The sequence below is a fragment of the Pelodiscus sinensis genome, unplaced genomic scaffold, assembly GCF_049634645.1.
Source record: "Pelodiscus sinensis isolate JC-2024 unplaced genomic scaffold, ASM4963464v1 ctg34, whole genome shotgun sequence".
Lineage (NCBI taxonomy): Eukaryota > Metazoa > Chordata > Testudines > Trionychidae > Pelodiscus > Pelodiscus sinensis.
The window spans coordinates 5375704-5397361 of record NW_027465849.1 but is presented as its reverse complement, the minus strand read 5'-3'; the positions used below and the strand labels follow the sequence as shown (position 1 = coordinate 5397361).

Here is a 21658-nt window from a genome sequence, read left to right as displayed (position 1 = left end):
TCCCCCCGAAGAGCTCAGTTCTGAATGCCAGGGCTGCTTTATAAAACACTCTGGAACAGCTGACACAAATTACCCCACCCCCGCTTTGTGCCTCAGTTTCCCTATTTGCAATATATTTATTATTCATGATGATAATGATGATGTTCCAGTTTGGAAACTGCTTCAAGATGCTCCACAGGTGCCAGAAAAGTGCAAAAATAATCACTTTCTCCCTCAGCACCAGCTCCTGCTCTCCCCTTGCTGCCTCTGACAGAGGCAGCGGAGAGCAGGGGAGAGAGGGAAGCGACTAGTTGAGGGGATGTAGAAGTGTCGGCGTGGAATGGACAGTCCCCAGGATTGCCTTCTGGAAGGCTGTGAATGTGTCCATTCCGTAACCTGGAAACGGTCTTTCGAAAAGCCGATATTCCACATCCTGTATGAACCTACCCAAATGGAGATTTTCATGGCCCATAGAAGCTGGCACTCCGTGAGTCAAAGCAAAATAACTGGGATGGTTTGTCTGAGCCTGTGGCCCAGCAAACATCGCTCGGGCCTCGGCGGCTTTCGGAGTCACCCAAACCCAAACTTCGGACGGAAAACGGTTCTGTCGACATTGTTCTCGGCCAGGTTTCGGGGCAGACCCACGGGGCATACTGACTTCACCCTGGAGGAGACACCGTCCCGTAGCCCCCTCACGGTTTTTAAAGCCCAAATGGCCTTGATCAGTGAAGTTCCTGCCCTGCCCCCTCCCTTCCAGTTCCTCCGTGGACCCCGGCAGCCCAGGAGTCCTGCCTTCAGCTGCTGTGAGCCAGGGCTCTGTGCGGCAATGAGAAAAGTCTGAAAGAAAGGTTAAGCTCGGGTCCTGTGAACCTTTCAGGCTTTTGGGGGAGCTGTGAATGCAGAGCTGATAAATATTCCATCGCCATCCGCCTGGAATGTTCAAAGGACAATGGCAAATTCTCTCCCACTCCCTGGTGCAGTGGGGCTGTGTGGCGTGTGTGATGTGCAAATCCTCCTTTGCCAAGCCGTGTGTGTGTGTGTGTGTGTGTGCGTTTTCCTTCAACCTGGAAGCTGGTTTAAGATGCAGGGGGAGACCCTGGCAGTATAAGATTCCCTCTCTCCCCCCAAAACATCCAGGAAACAGACACTTGTAAATTTCACTGAACTTCAGGGAAACTCATCCTCCCCCATCCCTGGCTGAAACAATCCCCTCCTTGGAGCCCACCCCTTTATAAATGAGAATTATATTGTGATATACTTCTCCCTGTGGACCTGATGCAGTAACACTGCTGAGAGTGGTTAGGCAGTTAAGTCACATTTCACTTAGCTCAGGTGAGAGCAGCCACATGGCCAGAAACCACATCCCAGTGGGGCTGTATTAACAGCCAGCGCACTGGGCTGAGAGCAGAGTTCCGTGGTTGCTGAGCACCCACTCAGGAGAGATTTAGGTTAGCTGAGGGCCCGCAGCCTCCAGTGTTTCACATAACAATATTTATTCCACACATGGATGGTGAAATGCAGAGGGAACATTGCTAAAGGCAGGTCTATGTAACTACCAGCAGATGGATTTGAACCTGGGACTTCAGTATAGGAGCCACTACAGCTTGAGCCACAAAGCCGGCTGGCTATAAAGCTCCCTTGTGCTTATCTCCGACTGTACGTGGTCAACGTGCCACTCTACAGGCGGGTGATCCACACTAAGGATATGTCTAGACTACGTGGCTCTGTCGACGGAGCCATGTAAAATAGTTTACTCGGCATAGTCGATGAAGCGGGGATTTAAATAATCCCCGCTTCATTAAAATAAAAATGGTCACCGCGCTGTGCCAACAATCAGCTGATTCGGCAGTCTAGACGCGGTGCGGTCTATAAGGGAAGCCTTGTCACGCGGCATACCGGAGCGATCGACAAAGGCTTCCCCTGTCGACCACGCCGTGTCTAGACTGCCGTGCTGTGCCGGATCAGCTGATCATCCGCACTGCACGGCGTCCATTTTTATTTTAATGAAGCGGGGATTATTTAAATCCCCGCTTCATTGACTATTCCGAGTAAACTATTTTACATGGCTCCGTCGACAGAGCCATGTAGTCAAGATGTACCCTAACTGTGCGGGTTAAATCTACACTAGTTGTAGTTGTTTCGAAATAACTACATTCGGCTTAATTACTCCTGATTTTACAAAATCGAAACTGCATGTCCTCACGAGGGGAAAGCCTCGAAATTAGTCCGAGGCAGGCTCTGCGAATGTGGATGCGCTCCCTCAACTTAGAGACCCCGGAAGCACTGCGGAGTAATTAGCTTGAATGACTCTGGGAGTCGTTATTTCAAAATAGCAGCTCCGGCACGTCCACACTCCCACTATTTCGAAATAACGGTTTTGAAATTAGCGTTATTGCCCAAGGGAAGCCAGAAGGGCAAATTTTGATCGAAGTGGCCCGGCATTTTGAAGTACCGGCCTTGGTAGGGTGGACACGCCCTTTCTAAATGTGACCTTAGGGGGTGATTTTGAAATAACGCCCTGGTGTAGAGAAGAGCTAAGAGGGCTGTAACCCTCTGCCTCCTTGGCCTGGCGGCTCTTGTTCAAAGCTGAGCCATTCTCTGTGGGCTGGGGGAGAATCCCACCGGTCATTTCTCCTGGCTTCGAGGGCCACAGCTTCCTCGCTGCCAGAGATTCCTGCAGGAATCTACTTGGACTGCCATATTCTTGGCTCAGTCTACACCCCCTGCCTCCACCCACCCACCAGCCCTACGCCCCTATGGCAGTATAGGTCTAATGCAGCATGAGCTGCCCACCACCAGGGACTCTCTGCCATGGAAGGTTAAGAAAATTCCCACTTGGTGGCACGTGGGGCTAGTGGTTAGAGCGGGGGTAAGGGGAGGCCGTGCATGAGGACTCGTAGGTTCTAGCCACAGCTCTGTAGGCAGCAGGACCTAATGGTTGGGGGCTACTGCAGGTTGGCTCCTTGGATTCAGTCCCAGTGCTGGCGGCGGGGGAGGGGGGGAGTGTGGCTTAGTGGTTATAGCAGGGGCTTGGGTGTCAGAGCTCCTGGGCTCTGTTTCTGCCCTTCACTCATTAGGTACCTTCAGCAACATCTGTGACTTGGTTGCCTCCATCGGGGTTTTACTCCCCCTCCCTGCCTGCATGTGTCAGGCCTAAATCAGTCACGTTTGCAAACTATTGTCATTTGCAACTGCTAGAGTCTTGTCCCTGCATCTCTGGGGAGTGAGGGGTGTTTTCTCTACCATTCCCATTTGCACTGGGAAACTGAGGCACAGGGCGGGGGAAGGTGACAAGAGGAGGGAGCTGGATATGATTGGTTCCACCAGGCTCAGAAGTGGCGTGGCCCCGCCCTTCACGATCACACCCAATATGCCAGAGGAGCCGGTTCTGACCTCTTGCATTTCTCTCTACAGGTCCCGGCAGGCGGAACATGGCAGCGCTGCTGACCAAGCTCTTCGAACAGCATCTGGGAGGGCACATTTTGCAGGTGAGTCCCGGGAAAGGGTTAAGGGCCCTGCAGCCAGCAGGTTAAAGGGGCTGCGGAGGCCAGCCTGGGGGGAGAGGTGAACTGAGCCTCGCCTGTGGGGCGGAGGGAATGGGACAACATCTGTCTTTAGCAGAAAGCGGAGCAAATCCCAAGGCTGGATGGTGTGGGTGCCCCAGGGAAGTGCTGCACACACCCTCTCCCCCTGCACTCCCATTTCCGTTTACACATTCGCTCCTGTCACCCCTGGTCAGCTCATTCCGCAATTCACTTCAAGCACCCACGCTGGGTGAAATCCGGCTGGTCCAGCACTTGAGTTGTAATCAGTCAGACAACTGCGACCTCCTGTCAAAGGAGAGATGGTGCACTCACATCAGCTGACACTAATGAGGTAGTAGGGGGCACATTGCTGGGGTTCCCCCCTCTGAGTTAGTGCTGGCCACTAGGGGGTGCTGTGCTGCAGGAAGGGGGCTAAGGGACGCTCGCACCCGCTGAGTTAGTGCTGGCCACTAGGGGGTGCTGTGCTGCAGGGAGGGAGCTCTCCCCCTCTTAGTTAGTACTAGCCACTAGGGGGTGCTATGCTGCAGGGGGCTAGGAGAGCTCTCTACCACTGAGTCAGTGTTGGCCACTAGGGGGCGCTGTGCTGCAGGGAGGGGCTAGGGGGAGTTCTCCCCCACTGGGTCAGTGCTGGCCACTAGGGGGCACTGTGCTGCAGGGAGGGGCTAGGGAGAATTCTCCCCCACTGAGTTAGTGCTGGCCACTAGGGGGTGCTATGCTGCAGGCGACTAGGGGAGCTCTCTACCTCTGAGTTGGTGCTGGCCACTAGGGGGCGCTGTGCTGCAGGGAGGGGGGCTAAGTGGCCTTTTCCCCCTCTGAATTAGCGCTGACCCCCAATGGTGCAAGAGGGTACTGTGCTGGGGCGCAAGGTGCAGAGCTGGCGGCCTGGTCACGTGCAGTGTTGCCAGAGATCCCTGTGGCACAGAAGCAGTGAGTCCAGGGACTCGGCCAATCCCGTCTCGGGTAGCTGCACTTTTCCTCTTTCGACACCCCTGCAAGGTCAGACGGAAGCAGGATACGTTCTCCCCGAAAATGGCTGCATCCTTTTGCTGTGCAGCTGTCAGACAAGCGCCGCGGTGCCCCCCCAGAGGAGGCTGCATTGAAAGTGAGCACTCCCTGGCTGTTTGCCCCTTTCAGTTTGTCGGCAGGCTCCTCTTCGGAGTGTCTACTGCGTGATGTGGCCACAAAGGCCAGAAAGGGGGAGCAGTTTTATGTGTTAAAATGGGAGCTGTTCTGGAACCAAATTGGGATCTACAAGCCCCCTAACGCTGCTGATACAAACCCCCAGGGGCACGTACCATGGAGATTGGGGGAGTTCACAGCCGGATCCAAACCTCAGAGACGCCCTTGCTGCCATCCCATGGGCCAGCAGTCAGTTGTGTTTTGCTGTGACCTTGGGGCTCTGAGATGTGGCCCCACCTGAGCCAGCTGGAATTATATTGCCCCTGGGGAAAAGGTGAGGCACCATCCAGGAATCCCTCTCATTTTTCTTCTGTCCGTGTGCAGAATAATTGTTGTTATGTGCACCGAGGCATGAGCAGACGTGCACCACCAGTAGAAACACAGGCTGTGGACGCTCTGCTAATCAGCTGGCAGCATTTGAATTTCTCCTGGCTGGGTGCCCATGTGCTCAGCTTACCAAGATCACTGGTTGCTCTGAATGTCGAATAATACAGACATGTGCTTACCCAGGAGATGCCCAGCTGAGAAGCCGCTTAGTCTAGAGGACAGGTTGCGCCTGCGTGCTGATCCCAGTCCTTTCCTCTCCCCCGTCCATGGCAAGATCTTGTGAGTTTGTGCAGCTCCCAGCACATTGCTGTCAGCCCCGACCCCAGTTCTGGTCGTGGTCTAGGGATGTAAGTGACGAGTTGGCTAGTCCCTCAACTAGTCGCTTCCCTCCCTCTCCCACTCTCCTCTGCCTCTATCAGAGGCAGCAAGGGGAGAGCAAGAGTCGGTGCTGGAGGAGCCGGCTTAAAACCTGGTTCCCCCCTGCGGGGGGCAGGGGAAACACAGGGGTGGTGGGAAGTGGGTGTGAGCCGGGAATCAGCTGATTCCTAGCTCGCGCTCAGCCCCAGACGCTGCATCTCTGCTTTTGAAACATAGAATCATAGAATCACAGAGCTGGAAGAGACCTCAGGAGTCATCGAGTCCAGGCCCCTGCCCAAGGCAGGACCAACCCAACTAAATCATCCCAGCCAGGGCTTTGTCAAGACGGGACTTAAAAACCTCTAGGGATGGAAAAACCTCTAGGGATGGAGATTTCACCACCTCCCTAGGGAACCCATTCCAGTGCTTCCCCACCCTTCCCCACCCTCCTAGGGGAATAGTTTTTCCTAATCTCCAACCTAGACCTTCCCCATCCTAGACCTTCCCCATTGTAACTTGAGACTTGAGACCATTGCTCCTTGTTCTGTATCCTTCACTATTGTGAACAGCCTCTGTCCATCCTCTTTGGAACCTCCCTTCAGGAAGTTGAAGGCTGCTCTCAAATCCCCCCTCACTCTTCTTCGCTTCTGCAGACTAAACAAACCCAAATCCCTCAGCCCCTCCTCCTAGGTCATATGCTCCAGCCCCCTCATCATTTTGGTTGCCCTCCACTGGCCCCTCTCTGGCCCCTCTCCAATGCATCCACATCCTTTCCTTTCTATAGTCCTTTCTATAGTGGGGGGCCCAGAATACCCCAGGTGTGGCCTCACCAGAGCTGAATACAGGCCCAGAGCTCAGAGCTGAATACAGGCTGAATAATCACTTATCTGGATCTGCTGGCAATGCCCCTCCTAATGCACCCTAATATGCTGTTAGCCTTCCTGGCTACAAGGCCACACTGGTGACCCATATCCAGCTTCTCATCCACTGCAATCCCCAGGTCCTTTTCTACAGGACTGCTACTTAGCCAGTCGGTCCCCAGCCTGTAACAATTCTTGGGATTCTTCCGTCCGTCCCAAGGGCAGGACTCTACACTTGTCCTTGTTGAACCTCATCAGATTTCTTTTGGTCCAACCCCTCTAGTCTGTCTGGGTCACTCTGGACCCTCTCCCTGCCCTCCAGTCTATCTCTATCTCCCTCTCCCCCGCTGGCCTTTTTACGCTGGCCTTTTTACATTTAAGACTGGTGCACAGCAGGGGAATCTGGTGCAGGAATCAGCTGTCCTAGTTTGAACAGGGTCCCCCTGCTGCCATTCAGCCCTTTAAATGTCTTAAATTAATTAATTAATGGAGATTGCCTATCTCCTAGAACTTCCTAGAACTAGAAGGGACCTTGAAAGGTCATTGAATCCAGTCCCCTGTCTTCACAGCAGGACCTCTTCACAGCAGGACCAAGTACCATTCCTGACAAATATTTGCCCTAAATTCCTAAATGGCCTCTGCAAGGATTGAACTCACAACCCTGGGTTTAGCAGGCCAATGCTCAAACCACTGAGATATCCCTTAAGAGCCCGCTGGCTAGATGTTGAGGCTAGACCAAGGTGGTGTAAGAGGGAGAGTCAGGAACCCTGGAAGAACTGGCCCAGCGTCTCCATTCCTGGCCATTCGGACATGCCGACGGGATGTTTTGCGGACAATGTTCCCCGACCTGAGCTATGCAGCCAGCCAGTTGATCGCAGTGACCCTGTCTGGTCTTGCCACCTGTGAGCATGCAGGGGCTCCCAGACTGTTGTACGGCTGAGCCCTTGCACACAGCAAGCCTCTGAGCAGGACTCCACTTCATCCCAAAATTAAAACCACTTTTGATCCATCTATCGCTATTATAAATGTTGGGGGTGAAGCCGGATTCAGGGATGGAGGCTGACACATTGCGACCCCCCCCTCCCATTTAAGGACTTTACAGCCCTCTGAGAGGTCATGACCAATGTTTCTTCTAATTTTTCCCATCCATGTGCAGAATAATTTTTTTATGTGAACCAAGCCATGTGCACCACCAGGACAAACGAAAAACCTCGCTCTGGATGCTGGGCAGCATTTGAATCTCTTCTGAGCAGCTTACAGGGACCACTGGTCATGACCCCCCAGTTTCAGAACCCTGGGTGTAAATAAACAGAGGCTACGTCTAGACAGGCATGATTTTCCGGAAATGCTTTTAATGGAAAAGTTTTCCGTTAAAAGCATTTTCGGAAAAGAGCGTCTAGATTGGCACGGACGCTTTTCCACAAAAGCACTTTTTGCGGAAAAGCGTCCGTGCCAATCTAGATGCGCTTTTCCGCCAAAAAGCCCCGATCGCCATTTTTGCAATCGGGGCTTTTTTGCGCAAAACAAATCTGAGCTGTCTACACTGGCCCTTTTGCACAAAAGTTTTGCGCAAAAGGACTTTTGCCCGAACGGGAGCAGCATAGTATTTCTCAGTATTTCTTACATGAGATCGTCAGTGCTTTTGCGGAAATTCAATTGGCCAGTGTAGACAGCTGGCAAGTTTTTCCAGAAAAGCGGCTGATTTTCTGGAAAAACTGGCCAGTTTAGACACAGCCAGAGAGAATCATTACCCCCAGTTTACTGAAAGGGAAACCGAGGCACGGACCAATTAACTGATATGCCCAAGGTTAGACAGAAGCAGGATTGAAAACCACTGACTCCTAATCCCTTAACTACGAGATCGTCTGAGACCCATACTGATGAGGTCTCCCGTTCCTGAAATACCCAAACGAGTCAAAATTAAAAACATCCCTAATATTGATCACCCCTAAAAGTACCATCCCGCATCCATCGCAGCGTCTCCTCCCAAGTCTTGCCCTGCTACTTCTGAGCTGAAGGGGAAAAAAAGCTGCATGGAGACGGGTAAGTTTGGAAGGATTTGTTTTTTATCAGTGAATGCGGAGGAACGTTAATTTCACTGCACACAATCCAGAGCGAGAAAAAATTGTCTCCGTCTATACCAATGGAAACGTACCGATCGCCAGCGTAAGAAAACTGCTGCCTGAGAGCTCATTAGAGTTGGAGTTAAGAATATTAACTTTGTCAGGTTTGACGTGACATTGACGATTTGCGTTTGAACAGTTCTAAAGCTGTAAGTTTTGAATTGCAGCTTCTGTTGTCATCCGGTAATTATTGTCTGACCCCCCCCCCATTTGTCTGTCACCCCCGCATAATTTCCCACAACTGTGAAAATTTAAATTGGTAAAAATCTTCAGAGGGAGGCCTCAGACCCCGTAATTTTGCACAATGGGATGTTGTGCAAAAACTTTGAAACTTTAAATGGATAAAAATAAAAAAATAGCTTCTAAAGAAACATTGAAAGACTCAGAACGCTGGAACTGGAAGGAATCTCGAGAGCTCATCTAGATCCGGCCTCTGCATTCACAGCAGGACCAAACTATGGGAGGGACGACATCTCAGACCCGGGGGCTGGATGCGGCCCCCATCTTGCTTGGATCCGGCCCCCAAGATTCAGGGCTCCCTCTCCCCCAGCATTGGGGAGCGTGCTCTGGTGCTCCAGCTGCCCTGCTGTTCCATCATGGGGCTGGAGCACACAAAATCTATTAGGCTGGGTCCCGTAGTCTCTGGTGTGGGAGGAGGGGATGGAAAGCGTCTTTCTCCCTCTCCTTTGGGGACCATGTCAGGGAGGGCTTTTTTCCCCTTCTCACTTGTGTGGTGTGCAGCGCCCCGACTGATTTTTCTGTGGGTCAGAGGTTCCCACCCCAAAAACGCTCCCCACCCCGATCTAAGCCTGCTCTTCAAAATCTCCCACCTCCACTGCCTCCCTCGGCAATTTATTCTAACCTGAACCTCCCTTGCTGCAGTTTAAGCCCCTTGCTTCTTGTCCTGTCCTCAGAGGCCACGGAGAACAATTTTTCTCCTTCCTCCTTGTGACACCCTTTTAGATACCTGGAAACTGCTGTCATGTCCCCTCTCAGTCTTCTCTTTTCTTAACTAAACAAGCCCAGTTCTTTCAGTCGTCCCTCATAGCTCATGTTCTCTAGACCTTTAATCATTCTCATTGCTTTTCTCTGGACCTTCTCCAATTTCTCCTCATCTTTCTTGAAATGCAGTGTCCAGAACTGGACACAATACTCCAGCTGAGGCCTAATCAGTGCAGAGCAGAGCGGAAGAACGACTCCTCGTGTCTTGAGCATAACACTCCTGTTCAAGCAGCCCAGAATCATGTTTGTTTTTTTTGTAACAGTGTCCCACCGTGGACTTCTATTTAGTTTGTGATCCACTGTGACCCCTAGATCCCTTTCTGTAGGACTCCTTCCTAGACAGTCTGTATGGGTATGTCTACACTACCAACCTAGTTCGAACTAGAGTGGTAATGTAGGCAACCGGAGTTGCAAATGAAGCCCGGGATTTGAATTTCCCGGGCTTCATTTGCATCTTGACGGGCGCCGCCATTTTTAAATGTCCACTAGTGCAGACTCCGTGCCGCGCGGCTACACACGGCACGGACTAGGTAGTTCGGACTAGGCTTCCTATTCCGAACTACCGTTACTCCTCGTGAAATCGGTAGTTCCTCTTCCGAACTACCTAGTCCGTGCCGCGCAGCGCCCGGCAAGATGCAAATGAAGCCCGGGAAATTCAAATCCCGGGCTTCATTTGCAACTCCGGTTGCCTACATTACCACCCTAGTTCGAACTAGGGTGGTAGTGTAGACATACCCTATGAGTGAGACTGATTGTTCCTCCACTTTGCATTTGTCCTTATTCAACTTCATTCTGTTTACCTCTGACCATTTCTCCAGTTTGTCCAGATCAGTTTGAATTATGGCCTGATCCTCCAAAGCATGGAGGCCTGGACTTCCCATGCCTGACAGAAATGCAGCCAGGCCTCCTAGCCAAGGCAAAGCCTACAGCTGTGTGCGTGCCTGGTCCTCCGGCCACATCTGCTCGTAAAGCCCCCCACCTCCAATCCCTTCTTATGTTCCTCCGTCCTGAGTCAGCCCTGGCCCAGCTGCGCTCGCTCCCGGAGACCCGCCAGCCCCTGGGCGTGGGGGGACAGTGTCACCCCCATCAGTCTGTGGCAGGTTTCTTATACCATCCACTCCAGCCTGCGACGCTGGGCGCTGTCTGAGGCGGACCCCGGTCTCGCTGCAAACCAGTGAGCCCCAAGTCCTTAGGGTTGCCAGATGGTTGAAACAAAAATACCGAACACCCTCGTCCCCCCAAAAAACCAGGAAAAAATTCTGTTGAAGGGAAAAAAAAGGGGCAGGGGGAGACCAAAGTTGTTGAGGGGGAAAAAAAAAGACTCCAAGGACTTATTAAGCCAAAATAAAAAAATTAAAATAAAACAGCATGTCCCCTTTAAGAGTGAGTGCAGGGATAGGAACAGGGAAGCGGTTGAGCACTAAGACCACATTGCTTCCCCTAGGTCTTTTGGTTGGCAGACATTTTGTGCCGGCAGCCTTGGGGAGCCAGGTAAGCATGGGGGCTGGGGTCGGGGGGTTGGGGGTGTTCGGAGCCGGTGGGGAGGCCGGGTGCTGAGTGTTTGTAGGGTTGCCAGGTGCCCGGCATTTTCGCCTCCTGGCCGGGGAAAAATTCAGAAAATACCGGACATCTTAGGTGTCCGATATTCTCTGAATTTTTTTCTGGACAGGAGGCGAAAATACCGGACTGTCCGGGTGAATACTGGACCCTGGCAACCCTACTACCCAAAGCAGAGAGGCAGACCCCAGGACAACACAATGGCAGGGTGGAGGGTGGGGTGACCATGGGTAGGGAGGTGACTGTGGGTGTCCCAGTAGAAAGAAGCAGGAATTCCACCCCACTCAGTTTTGGCTGAGAGCCCATGGAGAGCACCTAAACAACCACAAAGCCCCTGTGTGCTTCTGTCCTGGACTACGGCTCCACACCCTGCTTGAACAGCACTCATAGACTCATAGACTTTAAGGTCAGAAGGGACCATTATGATCATCTAGTCTGACCCCCTGCACAGTGCAGGCCACAGAATCTCACCCACCCCTCCTAGAATAATCCTCTCGCCTATATCTCAGATATTGAAGCCTTCAAATACTTTGAAGACCCCAAGATGCAGAGAATCCTCCAGCTGTGATCTGTACCCCATGCTACAGAGGAAGGTGAAAAATCTCCAGGGTCTCTGCCAATCTACCCTGGAGGAAAATTCCTTCCCGACCCCAAATATGGCGATCAGCTAAACCCTGAGCATGTGGGCAAGACTCACCAGCCAGACACCCAGAAAGTTCTCTATAATAACTCCTATCATCCCTCCATTGACCTATTTCCCACTGATAATGAATGGTCAATTAGTTACCAAGTTCATGTTATCTCATCAAACCATCCCCTTCATAAATCCATCCAGTTTAATCTTGAAGCCAGATAGATCTTTTGCCCCCACTACTTCCCTTGGAAGGCCGTTCCAGAACCTCACTCCTCTAATGGTTAGAAACCTTTGTCTAATCTCAAGTCTAAACTTCCTACTAGCCAGCTTATATCCGTTTGTTCTTGTGTCCACATTGGTATTAAGCTTAAATAATTCCTCTCCCTCCCTGGTATTTATCACTCGGGGACAGGACTTCTCCTTCTCCTCCCCAAGGCGTCCCTCCTAGGCCAGAAGCAATCAGATGAAGGCGCCCAGCCCCTGATCACGCCCTGCCTCCCAGCCACCCCCCCTGCCCACGTCAGACTTCCGTCCGGTGCCCAGCTGGAAAAATCAGAGAATACCGGACACTGCACATGTCCGGTATTGTCTGATTTTTTTTTTTTACCAGGCAGAGGGCGCAGATACCGGACGGTCTGGTAGGATACCGGACACCTGGCAACCCTACGTGTCCTTGGCGCAGAGATGGAGCTGTTTCTTCCCCCTCCAGCCTGCAGTGCTGCCGCTCAACAGCCCTCCTGCTGGAAGTAGGAATAATCCCACGGCCTCGGGGCGTGTGACACGGGAGATGGCGCATGGGACCGTGAGGGGTCATGAACCCCGGTCACACCTGCTCGGATGGCTGGAAGCCTCCCAGTCACCAGCCGCAATTCATCCCAGGTCATTTCTGCCTGGGCCAGTATCGTCCATTCGCTTCACTTCATCCCCCCCCCGGGGTTTCCACCCACCCTAGCCTGTGTCCAGAGCTGCTCTTGCGGCCTGTGTTAGCCCCACTCCCCTCGTCTCCCCAGCGTGCCGCTCCTGCCCTGTGCCCATGGGAATTCCCTTCCCTCGTAGTGTTGCCAGATGGTTTAACAAAAAATACCAAACACCAACATGCCCCCCCCCCAAAAAAAAACACCGGGGAAAAATTCTGTTGAGGGGCAAAAAAAGGGGGAGACCAAAGTTGTTAAGCAAAACAAAATCGCTCCTCACACCCCCGCCAGGCGCAGCAGGGAAAAATTGTTCCTGCCGGGCTTCCGTCCGAGGGAAAGAGGAAATATTTTCTGGTTTTTTTAACCAGACGGGGGACCCGAATAATGAACAGTCTGGGCAAAAACCGGACACCTGGCAACTCTACTCCCTCAGGGCCACCACTCCTGCCCCCTGCCCCTGGCACAGCTCCTGGCCAAGGCCCAGGATAGTGCAGCTAGCGGCTTAGTGGCTCATTACCTTGGGCTGTCCCTCCGCAGGGAGAAGGTAGCAAGTGATTTTTCTCAGCACGCCCATAGCAAAGCCAAAAAGAGACCCCAGGAGTCCAGAGGCCGACCCCCCTCACCATTAGGCCCCATTCCCCTCCCAGAGCTGGGCTCAGCCCCTAGGAGTGCTGGCTCCCAGCTCCGCCCCCGATCGCCATGTGGCGCAGAGAGGGAGACCCATGTCTGTCCCTCATCGCAGGCCCGGCACCCACGTCCCCCCGAAGAAGGGAGCTCGGCCGGGGCCCCGGGGCAGGTGTTGTGCACCCAGAGCAGAGGGGAGCAGCCGGGTGATTGAGTTACCGGCTTATGAGCCGGCGCGGCGCCGGGGGGCAGGGACATAATGTGATTGCCCTGCTCTGCCAGGCCCTTGCAAACTGCATTTCCTCCCCGGCGGCCCCCAGCACCTGCTGCCTTCCTGGCGCCCCGCGCTCCCCCCTGGAACTAATGCAGCTTCGTTCCAAGCAATTGCATTATGGGGGGGGGCTGTAAGGAATGGGGGGCAGCTGCTTTGCAGGGAGTCAGGTGACTGTGTGTGGCTGGGAGCACAGGGGGCAGCTGGAGGGGTCCCCAGATCTCAGTGGACTAGCCTGATTCATTGGCTGTAATAATTCTTCTGGCCCCCCCCCCACTTAAATTTAACCCTGTGGTTCCCAATCTGCTCCTAATGTTGCCCCCTCCAATGCGACAGCAGGATCCCTGATTCTGGGGTGCCTGATTCTGACTTAAGCCATTATCTTTCAAAGCGCATTCAAAACCAATTCATTAGAATGCCGTAGAGAGAGTGGTAGAGGGGCTTCACATCCGCCCTGTAATACGATTCCAGCTGGGGGGAGGAGAGTCCAGTGTTAGAACAGGAGGCACTTGGAGTCAGGATTCCAGGGTTCTGGTCCCAGTTTGGGGTGGGAAGTGGGGTCTAGTGGGAAGAGCACAGTTTTTCTATCCCCAGAGCTGGGGGAGGAAGAGGATATACAGGCAGTCCCCGGGTTACGTACAAGATAGGGACTGTAGGTTTGTTCTTAAGTTGAATCTGTATGTAAGTCGGAACTGGCGTCCAGATTCAGACACTGCTGAAACTGACTGCCAGTTCTGACTTACATACAGAATCAACTTAAGAACCCCAGGCGTCCCCAAGTCAGCTGCTGCTGAAACTGATCAGCAGCTGATTCCAGGAAGCCCGGGGCAGAGCAACTCTGCCTCGGGCTTCCTGTAGTCAGCGCTGGTCAGTTTCAGCAGAAGCTGACTTGGGGACGCCTGGGGCAGAGCAGCTGGGGTGCTACTGGACCAACCCAGCAGCACCCCATCTGCTCTGCCCCAGACGTCCTGATTCAGCCGCTGCTGAAACTGACCAGCAGCGGCTGAATCAGGACCTGGGGCAGAGCAGCTGGGGTGCTGCCGGGTTGGTCCAGTAGTGCCCACGGGCGCTGCAGGACCAATCGGCAGCGCCCCAGCTGCTCTGCCCCAGAGTCCAAAACAAAAGCCTGGTCTGCTGGGGGGGGGGAGCACACTAGCTGCGCCCCCCCCCCCCAGCAGACCAGGGACACGGGGAGCAGAGCCGCAGCGGCAGCGGGGTGCCGCGCCTCTGAGGCTTTGCTCTGGCAAAGCCTCAGAGGCGAGGGACCCCGCCACGGCTGTGGCTTCAGTCTGGGTGCCTGTGGTCTGCTGGGGACGGTCCCCAGCAGACCACAGGCACCCTGACTGAAGCCGCAGCCGCGGGGGGGTCCCGCGCCTCTGAGGCTTTGCCAGAGCAAAGCCTCAGAGGCGCGGGGAACCGCCGCTGCTGCCGCTTCAGTCAAAGCGGCAGCAGCGGCGGTTCCCCGCACCTCTGAGGCTTTGCTCTGGCAAAGCCTCAGAGGCGCGGGACCCCCCGCGGCTGCGGCTTCAGTCCGGGTGCCTGTGGTCTGCTGGGGACCGTCCCCAGCAGACCACAGGCACCGGGTCTCAAGGGGCAGCAGCAGCGGTTCCCGCGCTTCTGAGGCTTTGCCTCAGAGCAAAGCCTCAGAAGCGCGGGAACCCTCCCGGTGCCCCTGGTCTGCTGGAGACGGTCTCCAGCAGACCAGGGGCACCGGAGCAGCTTACGAACGGGGCTTTCTCGCCCCGACTTCCGGGGCGAGAAAGCTCCGTTCGTAAGTGCGGATCCGACGTAAGTCGGATCCGCGTAAGTCGGGGACTGCCTGTAATATACATAGCTCTTATATAGTCTGTGATTTTAAATCAGTGCTTTCAAAGCAGGGCAGGAGCCCAGCTTACAGTGGGGGAAACTGAGGCACAGAGCTGGGAAAAGGCAAGCTCACCTATTGGGTCAGTGGTAGTGCTGCAAATAGGACCCGGTCCCCTCCCCGCCCAAGTCCAGTGCTATATCAAATCAATGATTTAAATATCGGCATAGAGAGTACGCATATTAAGTTTGCAGATGATACCAAGCTGGAAGGAGTTGCCAGGGCTTTGGAGGAGAGGGTCATAATTCAAAGTGATCTGGACAAACTGGAGAAATGGTAAGAGGTAAACAGGTTGATGTTGAATAAGGACAAATCCGAAGTGCTCCACTTGGAAAGAACAATCAGTTTCAGACATACAGAATGGAAAGCGACTGTCTAGGAAGGAGTACGGCAGAAAGGGATCTGGGGGTTATAGTGAACCACAAGCTAAATATGAGTCAACAGTGTGACGCTGTTGCAAAAAAAGCAAACATGCTTCTGGGCTGCATGAACAGGAGTGTTGTGAGCAAGACACGAGGAGTCATTCTTCCTCATTCTTGATCAGGCCTCAGCTGGAGACTTGTGTCCAGTTCTGGGCAGCACATTTCAGGAAAGATGTGGAGAAATTGGAGAAGTTCCAGAGAAGAGCAACAAGAATGATGTAAGGTCTAGAGAACATGAGCTATCAAGGAAGACTGGAAGAACTGGGCTTGGTTAGTTTGGAAAAGAGAAGATTGAGAGGGGACATGAGAGCGGTTTTCAGGTATCTAAAAGGGTGTCACAAGGAGGAGGGGGAAAACTTGTTCTTCCTGGCCTCTGAGGATAGAACAAGAAGCAAGGGGCTTAAACTGCAGCAAGGGAGGTTGAGGTTGGACATTAGGAAAAAGTTCCTACCTGTCAGGGTGGTTAAACACTGGAATAAGATGCCCAGGGAGGTTGTGGAATCCCCATCTCTGGAGATATTTAAGAGTAGATTAGATAAATGTCTATCAGGGATGGTCTAGACAGTGCTGGGTCCTGCCATGAGGGCAGGGGACTGGACTCGATGACTCTCGAGGTCCCTTCCAGGCCTAGTATTCTATGATTCTATGCACCAGCTCCTGGCACTCTCAGTGTATTTGTAACGGAAGGAGCCACGGTGAGGGATAAACAGGTCTTGGCCCAGCTCCTTAGGTAGAGCGATGTGAGGTGGGAGACAGGGGCACCTCATTCTCACAAGCCCCACCCACAAACCAAGCCCCGCCCACTCAAGACCTATCCATTGAGGAGTTAAATGTGAAAGTTTCCAGCTGCTCCCAACACAGTGACGTTTGGCCAGGGTGGACTAGAATCCATGATTTGTTCTGGGATGACCCAGAGCGGTTCTGCGCCCTGCTCCAGAAGGGGCATGAGTTAGAGCCGTGGCGTGGGGCAGTCAAGACTCCAGGGTTCCCTTCTCAGCTCCGGACTATCACCTCCGGCTTCGAGCTGCAGGTATCGAGTGAGCACTGCCGTGCCATTGTTAGGTTTCAGAGTTATCTCCCTGAGGCATTGCCGGAGCTCAGCTTGCCTTCTTCTCACAGCTCTTGATGGAAGACGAGGCTGCCTTGGTTACTCTTGGCTCATGATGCTCAAGGTTTCCTCTGAGAAAGACCTAGAGACTTACTGAGTCTCTTCCCGAGGCAGGTGGTGGACTCTCCATCCTTAGAGGTTTTTAAGGCCCGGCTTGACAACGGGAGCGGCAGTCGCCTGTGCCTGCGGGCGCAGGTAAATATATCTGCAGGGACCTGCCAGGGGCTAATCTGGCAAACAGCTGCCATTTTATTGCCCACCCCGATCTAGATCATCTCAGACGGGTTTTTGCCCAACCTGTTCTTAAAAACCTCCGTGACAGAGATTCCACAACATCGGTGGGTAATTCGTTCCAGTGTTTCCCCACCTTGACAGGTAGGAAGTTTTTCCTAATGTCCAACCTAAACCTCCCTGGCTGCAATTTAAGCCCATTGCTTCTTGTCCTATCATCAGTGGGGAAAACAATTTATTTCCCCCCCTCCTAGGACAGGTCTAGGTTGGATAGTAGGAAAAACTATTTCCTAGGAGGGGGGTGAAGCACTGGGATGGGTCCCCTAGGGAGGGGGTGGAATCTCCGTCCATAGAGGTTTTTAAGTCCTGGCCTGACAAGTCCTGGCTGGGATGATTGAGTTGGGGTTGGTCCTGCCTTGGGCAGGGAGCTGGACTCGATGGCTCCTGATGTCTCTTCCAGCTCTGGGAGTCTAGGATTCTTCAGACCAGCCTTTGACATATCTGAAGAATCATAGAAGCTGAGGGCTGGAAGAGACCTCAGGATCCATCAAGTCCAGCCCCCTGCCCAAGGCGGGACCAATCCCAACTAAATCAACCCGGCCAGGGCTTTGTCAAGCCAAGACTTAAAAACCTCTAGGGATGGAGATTCCACCCCCTCCCTAGGGAACCCATCCCAGTGCTTCATCACCCTCCTAGGGAAATAGTTTTTCCTAATATCCAACCTAGACCTCCCCCACTGTAACTTGAGACCATTGCTCCTTGTTCTGCCATCCGTCACCACTGTGAACAGCCTCTCTCCATCCTCTTTGGAACCTCCCTTCAGGAAGCTGAAGGCTGCTATCAAATCCCCCCTCACTCTTCGCTTCTGCAGACTAAACAGACCCAACTTCCTCGGCCTCTCCTCATAGGTCATATGCTCCAGCCCCTTAATCATTTTGGTCGCCCTCCGCTGGACCCTCTCCAATGCATCCATTGGAGTGGAGGGCCCAGAACTGGACACAATATTCCAGATGTGGCCTCACCAGAGCCAAATAAAGGAGAATAATCACCTCTCTAGATCTGCTGGCTATGCTCCTCCTAATGCCCCCTAATATGCCATTAGCCTTCCTGGCTACAAGGGCGCCCTGTTGACTCATATCCAGCTTCTCATCCACTGTAACCCCCAGGTCCTTTTCTGCTGAACTGCTACTTAGCCAGTCGGTCCCCAGCCTGTAACAATGCTTGGGATTCTTCCGTCCCAAGTGCAGGACTCTGCACTTGTCCTTGCTGAACCTCATCAGATTTCTTGTGGCCCAGTCCTCTAGTCTGTCCAGGTCACTCTGGACCCTATCCCTGCCCTCGAGTGTATCTACCTCTCCCCATAGCTTAGTGTCATATGCAAACTTGTTGAGGTTGCAATCCATCCACTCATCCAGGTCATTAATAAAGATGTTTAAAAAAACCGGTCCTAGAACAGATCCTTGGGGCACTTCGCTAGAAACCGACCACCGACCTGACATGGATCCGTTGCTCACTACCCATTGGGCCCGACGGTCTAGCCAGCTTACAGTCCATTTATCCAATCCAGAGTCCCTTAACTTGCTGGCAAGAATATTGTGGGAGACGGTATCAAAAGCCTTGCTAAAGTCAAGGTATATCACATCCACTGACTTTCCCACGTCCACAGAGCCAGTTACCTCATCACAGAAGCTAATCAGATTGGTCAGGAACGACTTGCCCTTGGTGACTCCATGTTGACTATTCCTGATCACTTTCCCCTCTTCCGAGTGCTTCAAAATGGATTCCTTGAGGATCCCCTCCCTGATTTTTCCGGGGACTGAGGTAAGGCTGACTGGTCTGTAGTTCCCTGGATTGTTCTTCCTTTTTTTAAAGATGGGCACTACATTTGCCTTCTTCCAGTCATCTGGGATCGCTCCCGATCTCCACGAGTTTTCAAAGATAATGGCCAAAGGCTCCGCAATGACATTTGCCAACTCCCTCAGTACCCTCGGATGCATTAAATCCGGGCCCATGGATTTGTGTGTGTTTAGCTTTTCTAAATAGTTCCTAACTTGTTCTTTCCTCACCAAGGGCTGTCCACATCCTTCCCGTACTGCGTTGCCTAGTGCATTTGTCTGGGAGCTGACCTTGTCCATGAAGACAGAGGCAAAGAAAGCATTGAGTACTTCAGCTTCTCCCATATCATCTGTCACTAGGGCCGTGTCCAGACTCAGGGTTTTTTTCGGGAAAAGTAGCCTTTTCCCGAAAAAACTTCCCCTGCGTCCAGACTCAAGCCGCGTTCTTTCGAAATTATTTCGAAAGAACGCGGCTTTTCTTTCGATGGCGGTAAACCTCATTTCATGAGGAAGAACGCCTTCTTCGAAAGTTCCTCTTTCGAAAGAAGGCGTTCTTCAATGTAAAGAGGCCGTCTTCGAAAGAGAGCATCCAGACTCGCTGGGTGCTCTCTTTCGAAAAAGCGGATTTCTCTTTCGAAAGAAGCCTGCAGTCTAGACATAGCCTAGGTTACTTCCCTCATCCAATAAGGGCTCCAAACCCTCTCTGATTACCCTCTTATTGCTAACTGACCCTTATCAGGGTGGAGCAGAGCGGATGCGTTAGGTCTCGTGTCTTGCTTGCTCATGCTGCCCAAAAGGAGGGTCACTTTTTTCGCCCCGTGTTACGTTGTTGGCTCGCGTTCACTTTGTGATCCAGCGTCACTCCGAGATCTTCTCCACACTTCTCCTTGCCGGGCAGCCAGTCACGGCCCAGCTTGCGTTGGGGCTACAGCTCCTTCCTCCGTGGAGCACTTGGCGTTCGCCCTTAATGAAGTTCATCCGCTGTATTTCAGACCCTGCCAAGATCATTTGGAATGCTAAACCTGTCCGCCCATGCGCTTGGAAGCCCGCCCAGCTTGGCCCTGTCTGCTAACTTTACAAGCGTGCTCGCTGTGTCATTGTCCAGGTCCCTGATGAAGATATTGACGAGAACCGGACTCGGGACTGATCTTGCGGAACCCCACTCGCTCTGCCCTTCCACAGTGGCGGATTAGCCAATGGGTCAATGGGGCCTGTGCCCAGGGGCCCCAGCTAATTAGCACCCCTGCGCTGAGCCGGCTATTCCCTTCCCCGGAGCCAGACACAGACCCAGAGCAAGCTGCATGCTAGCTCATTCTATTGAAAACCTTGCTTCTGTTGGGAGGAGCTGGCAGGTTTTGCGTTTCATAGAATCATAGACTCCTAGAATCCAAAAACTGGCAGGGCCCTTGAGAGGTCATCAAGCCAGTCCCTGCCCTCCCGGCTGGACCAAGCACCGTAGATGAGTGTTTCTCAACCAGTGGTACCAGTTCCTTTAGGGGTACTCGACAGATGTCTGTGGGGTACGTCAACACAACTGACATTTGAAGAAAACTGAATTTGTGTTTTACAGCGCTGTATTATTTTTGTACTTTTTGCACCCAAAAATTTCATCGCCTGCCCAGCTACGATTAAGTTGTTTCAACAAACATGTTGGAAGGGTAGAAAAAAAAAAACTCTGTGTCTGAAAACTGTAGGTACTGGGGGTACTTAGAATTGTTTTAAGGGGGGTACTTACAATGTTTTTTTGAAAAAAGGTACTTTATTAAAAAAAAAAAAAAAAAAAAAAAGGTTGAGAAACACTGGTCTTGATCATCCCTGACAGGTGTCTGTCTCCTTCCCCTCCGTCATCTGTGATAATCTTGACATGGGTATAGTCTGGGGGGGGGGGGGAATTCCCTCCCTACACACACTTCAATTCCCCATTACATGAAAGGCCCCTCCCCCAGGAGCAATGTCAAGTGTTTAATTACTGTTAACCTGCGAGGGACTCATCGCGACCACTTGATCCAAAAGCAATATGGCCCGGCAGCTTTAATTCGCGCGGCTCCGCCCCGACAGGACTTGCAGTAGTATGTGTCTCCCGTTATTCGTCTGTCTCTCCGGAGCGGCTGGGGGCTGTCGCACAAAGAGATTCAGGCCGCGCGGGAGCAAGTGCTCCTGCTCCGTGAAGCCGCTTGCACGCGGTGCTGGGGTCAAAGGCTCGGGGCCCAGCTGCCCTCTGGTTGGTCGGTGGGGCGCTTGGGTGGTTCTGCCCAGGGCTTCCAGGTCCTAGGCAAAGTTGGTGGCAGGGTTTGGAATTGAACCCAAACGGCCTGGCTCCCAGCTTGTCCCACCTGCGACAGCATCTCTCTCCCCAGCTGGGGCTAGACCCCAGGCGGCTTGGCTCCCAGCCCCCACCCCAGACACTGTTCTCTCTCCCCCGCCAGCTGGACTAAATAAACCCCAGAAACTTAACTCTGTCTTCGCCCGCCCTGCTCTGACCCACCAGCCCCCCACTCCCTTGCCAGAGCTGGCAAGAGGCCCCAGGACCCTTTGCTGGAGTGACTCCACCAGGAAATCCAGGCCAGCCGCAGCATGGGGCGAGCTCCGGAGTTAAGAAATCCGCTACCTAAAATCACCCAAATTTGACGCTAACTGCACAACTGCCTGACTGGGCTGCCCAGTGCCCGCTGGTGGCCAGGCCGGGGATCAGGCGCTCACCCTAAGCTCAGCGTATTTACATTTACATTTAATTTAAAGTGCTGCCAGACTATTTGTTGTTTTTTAAGTGTATCCTGTACAGACTAACTCGGCTACCCCTCTGAAGCTCAGAGTATTTGGCACTCA

At 53.0% G+C, this 21658-nt stretch overlaps 1 protein-coding gene across 2 annotated transcripts in view; it reads left to right on the top strand.

Annotated features, from left to right (window-relative positions):
* NPAS1 (neuronal PAS domain protein 1) overlaps positions 1–21658 on the top strand; it is a 118248-nt gene that overhangs the window by 53835 nt on the left and 42755 nt on the right. For both annotated transcript variants that reach the window (XM_075915360.1, XM_075915361.1), the window contains one exon: positions 3394–3467. In XM_075915360.1, the coding sequence (XP_075771475.1) occupies positions 3394–3467 (74 nt within the window). The remainder of the gene's footprint in view (positions 1–3393; positions 3468–21658) is intronic.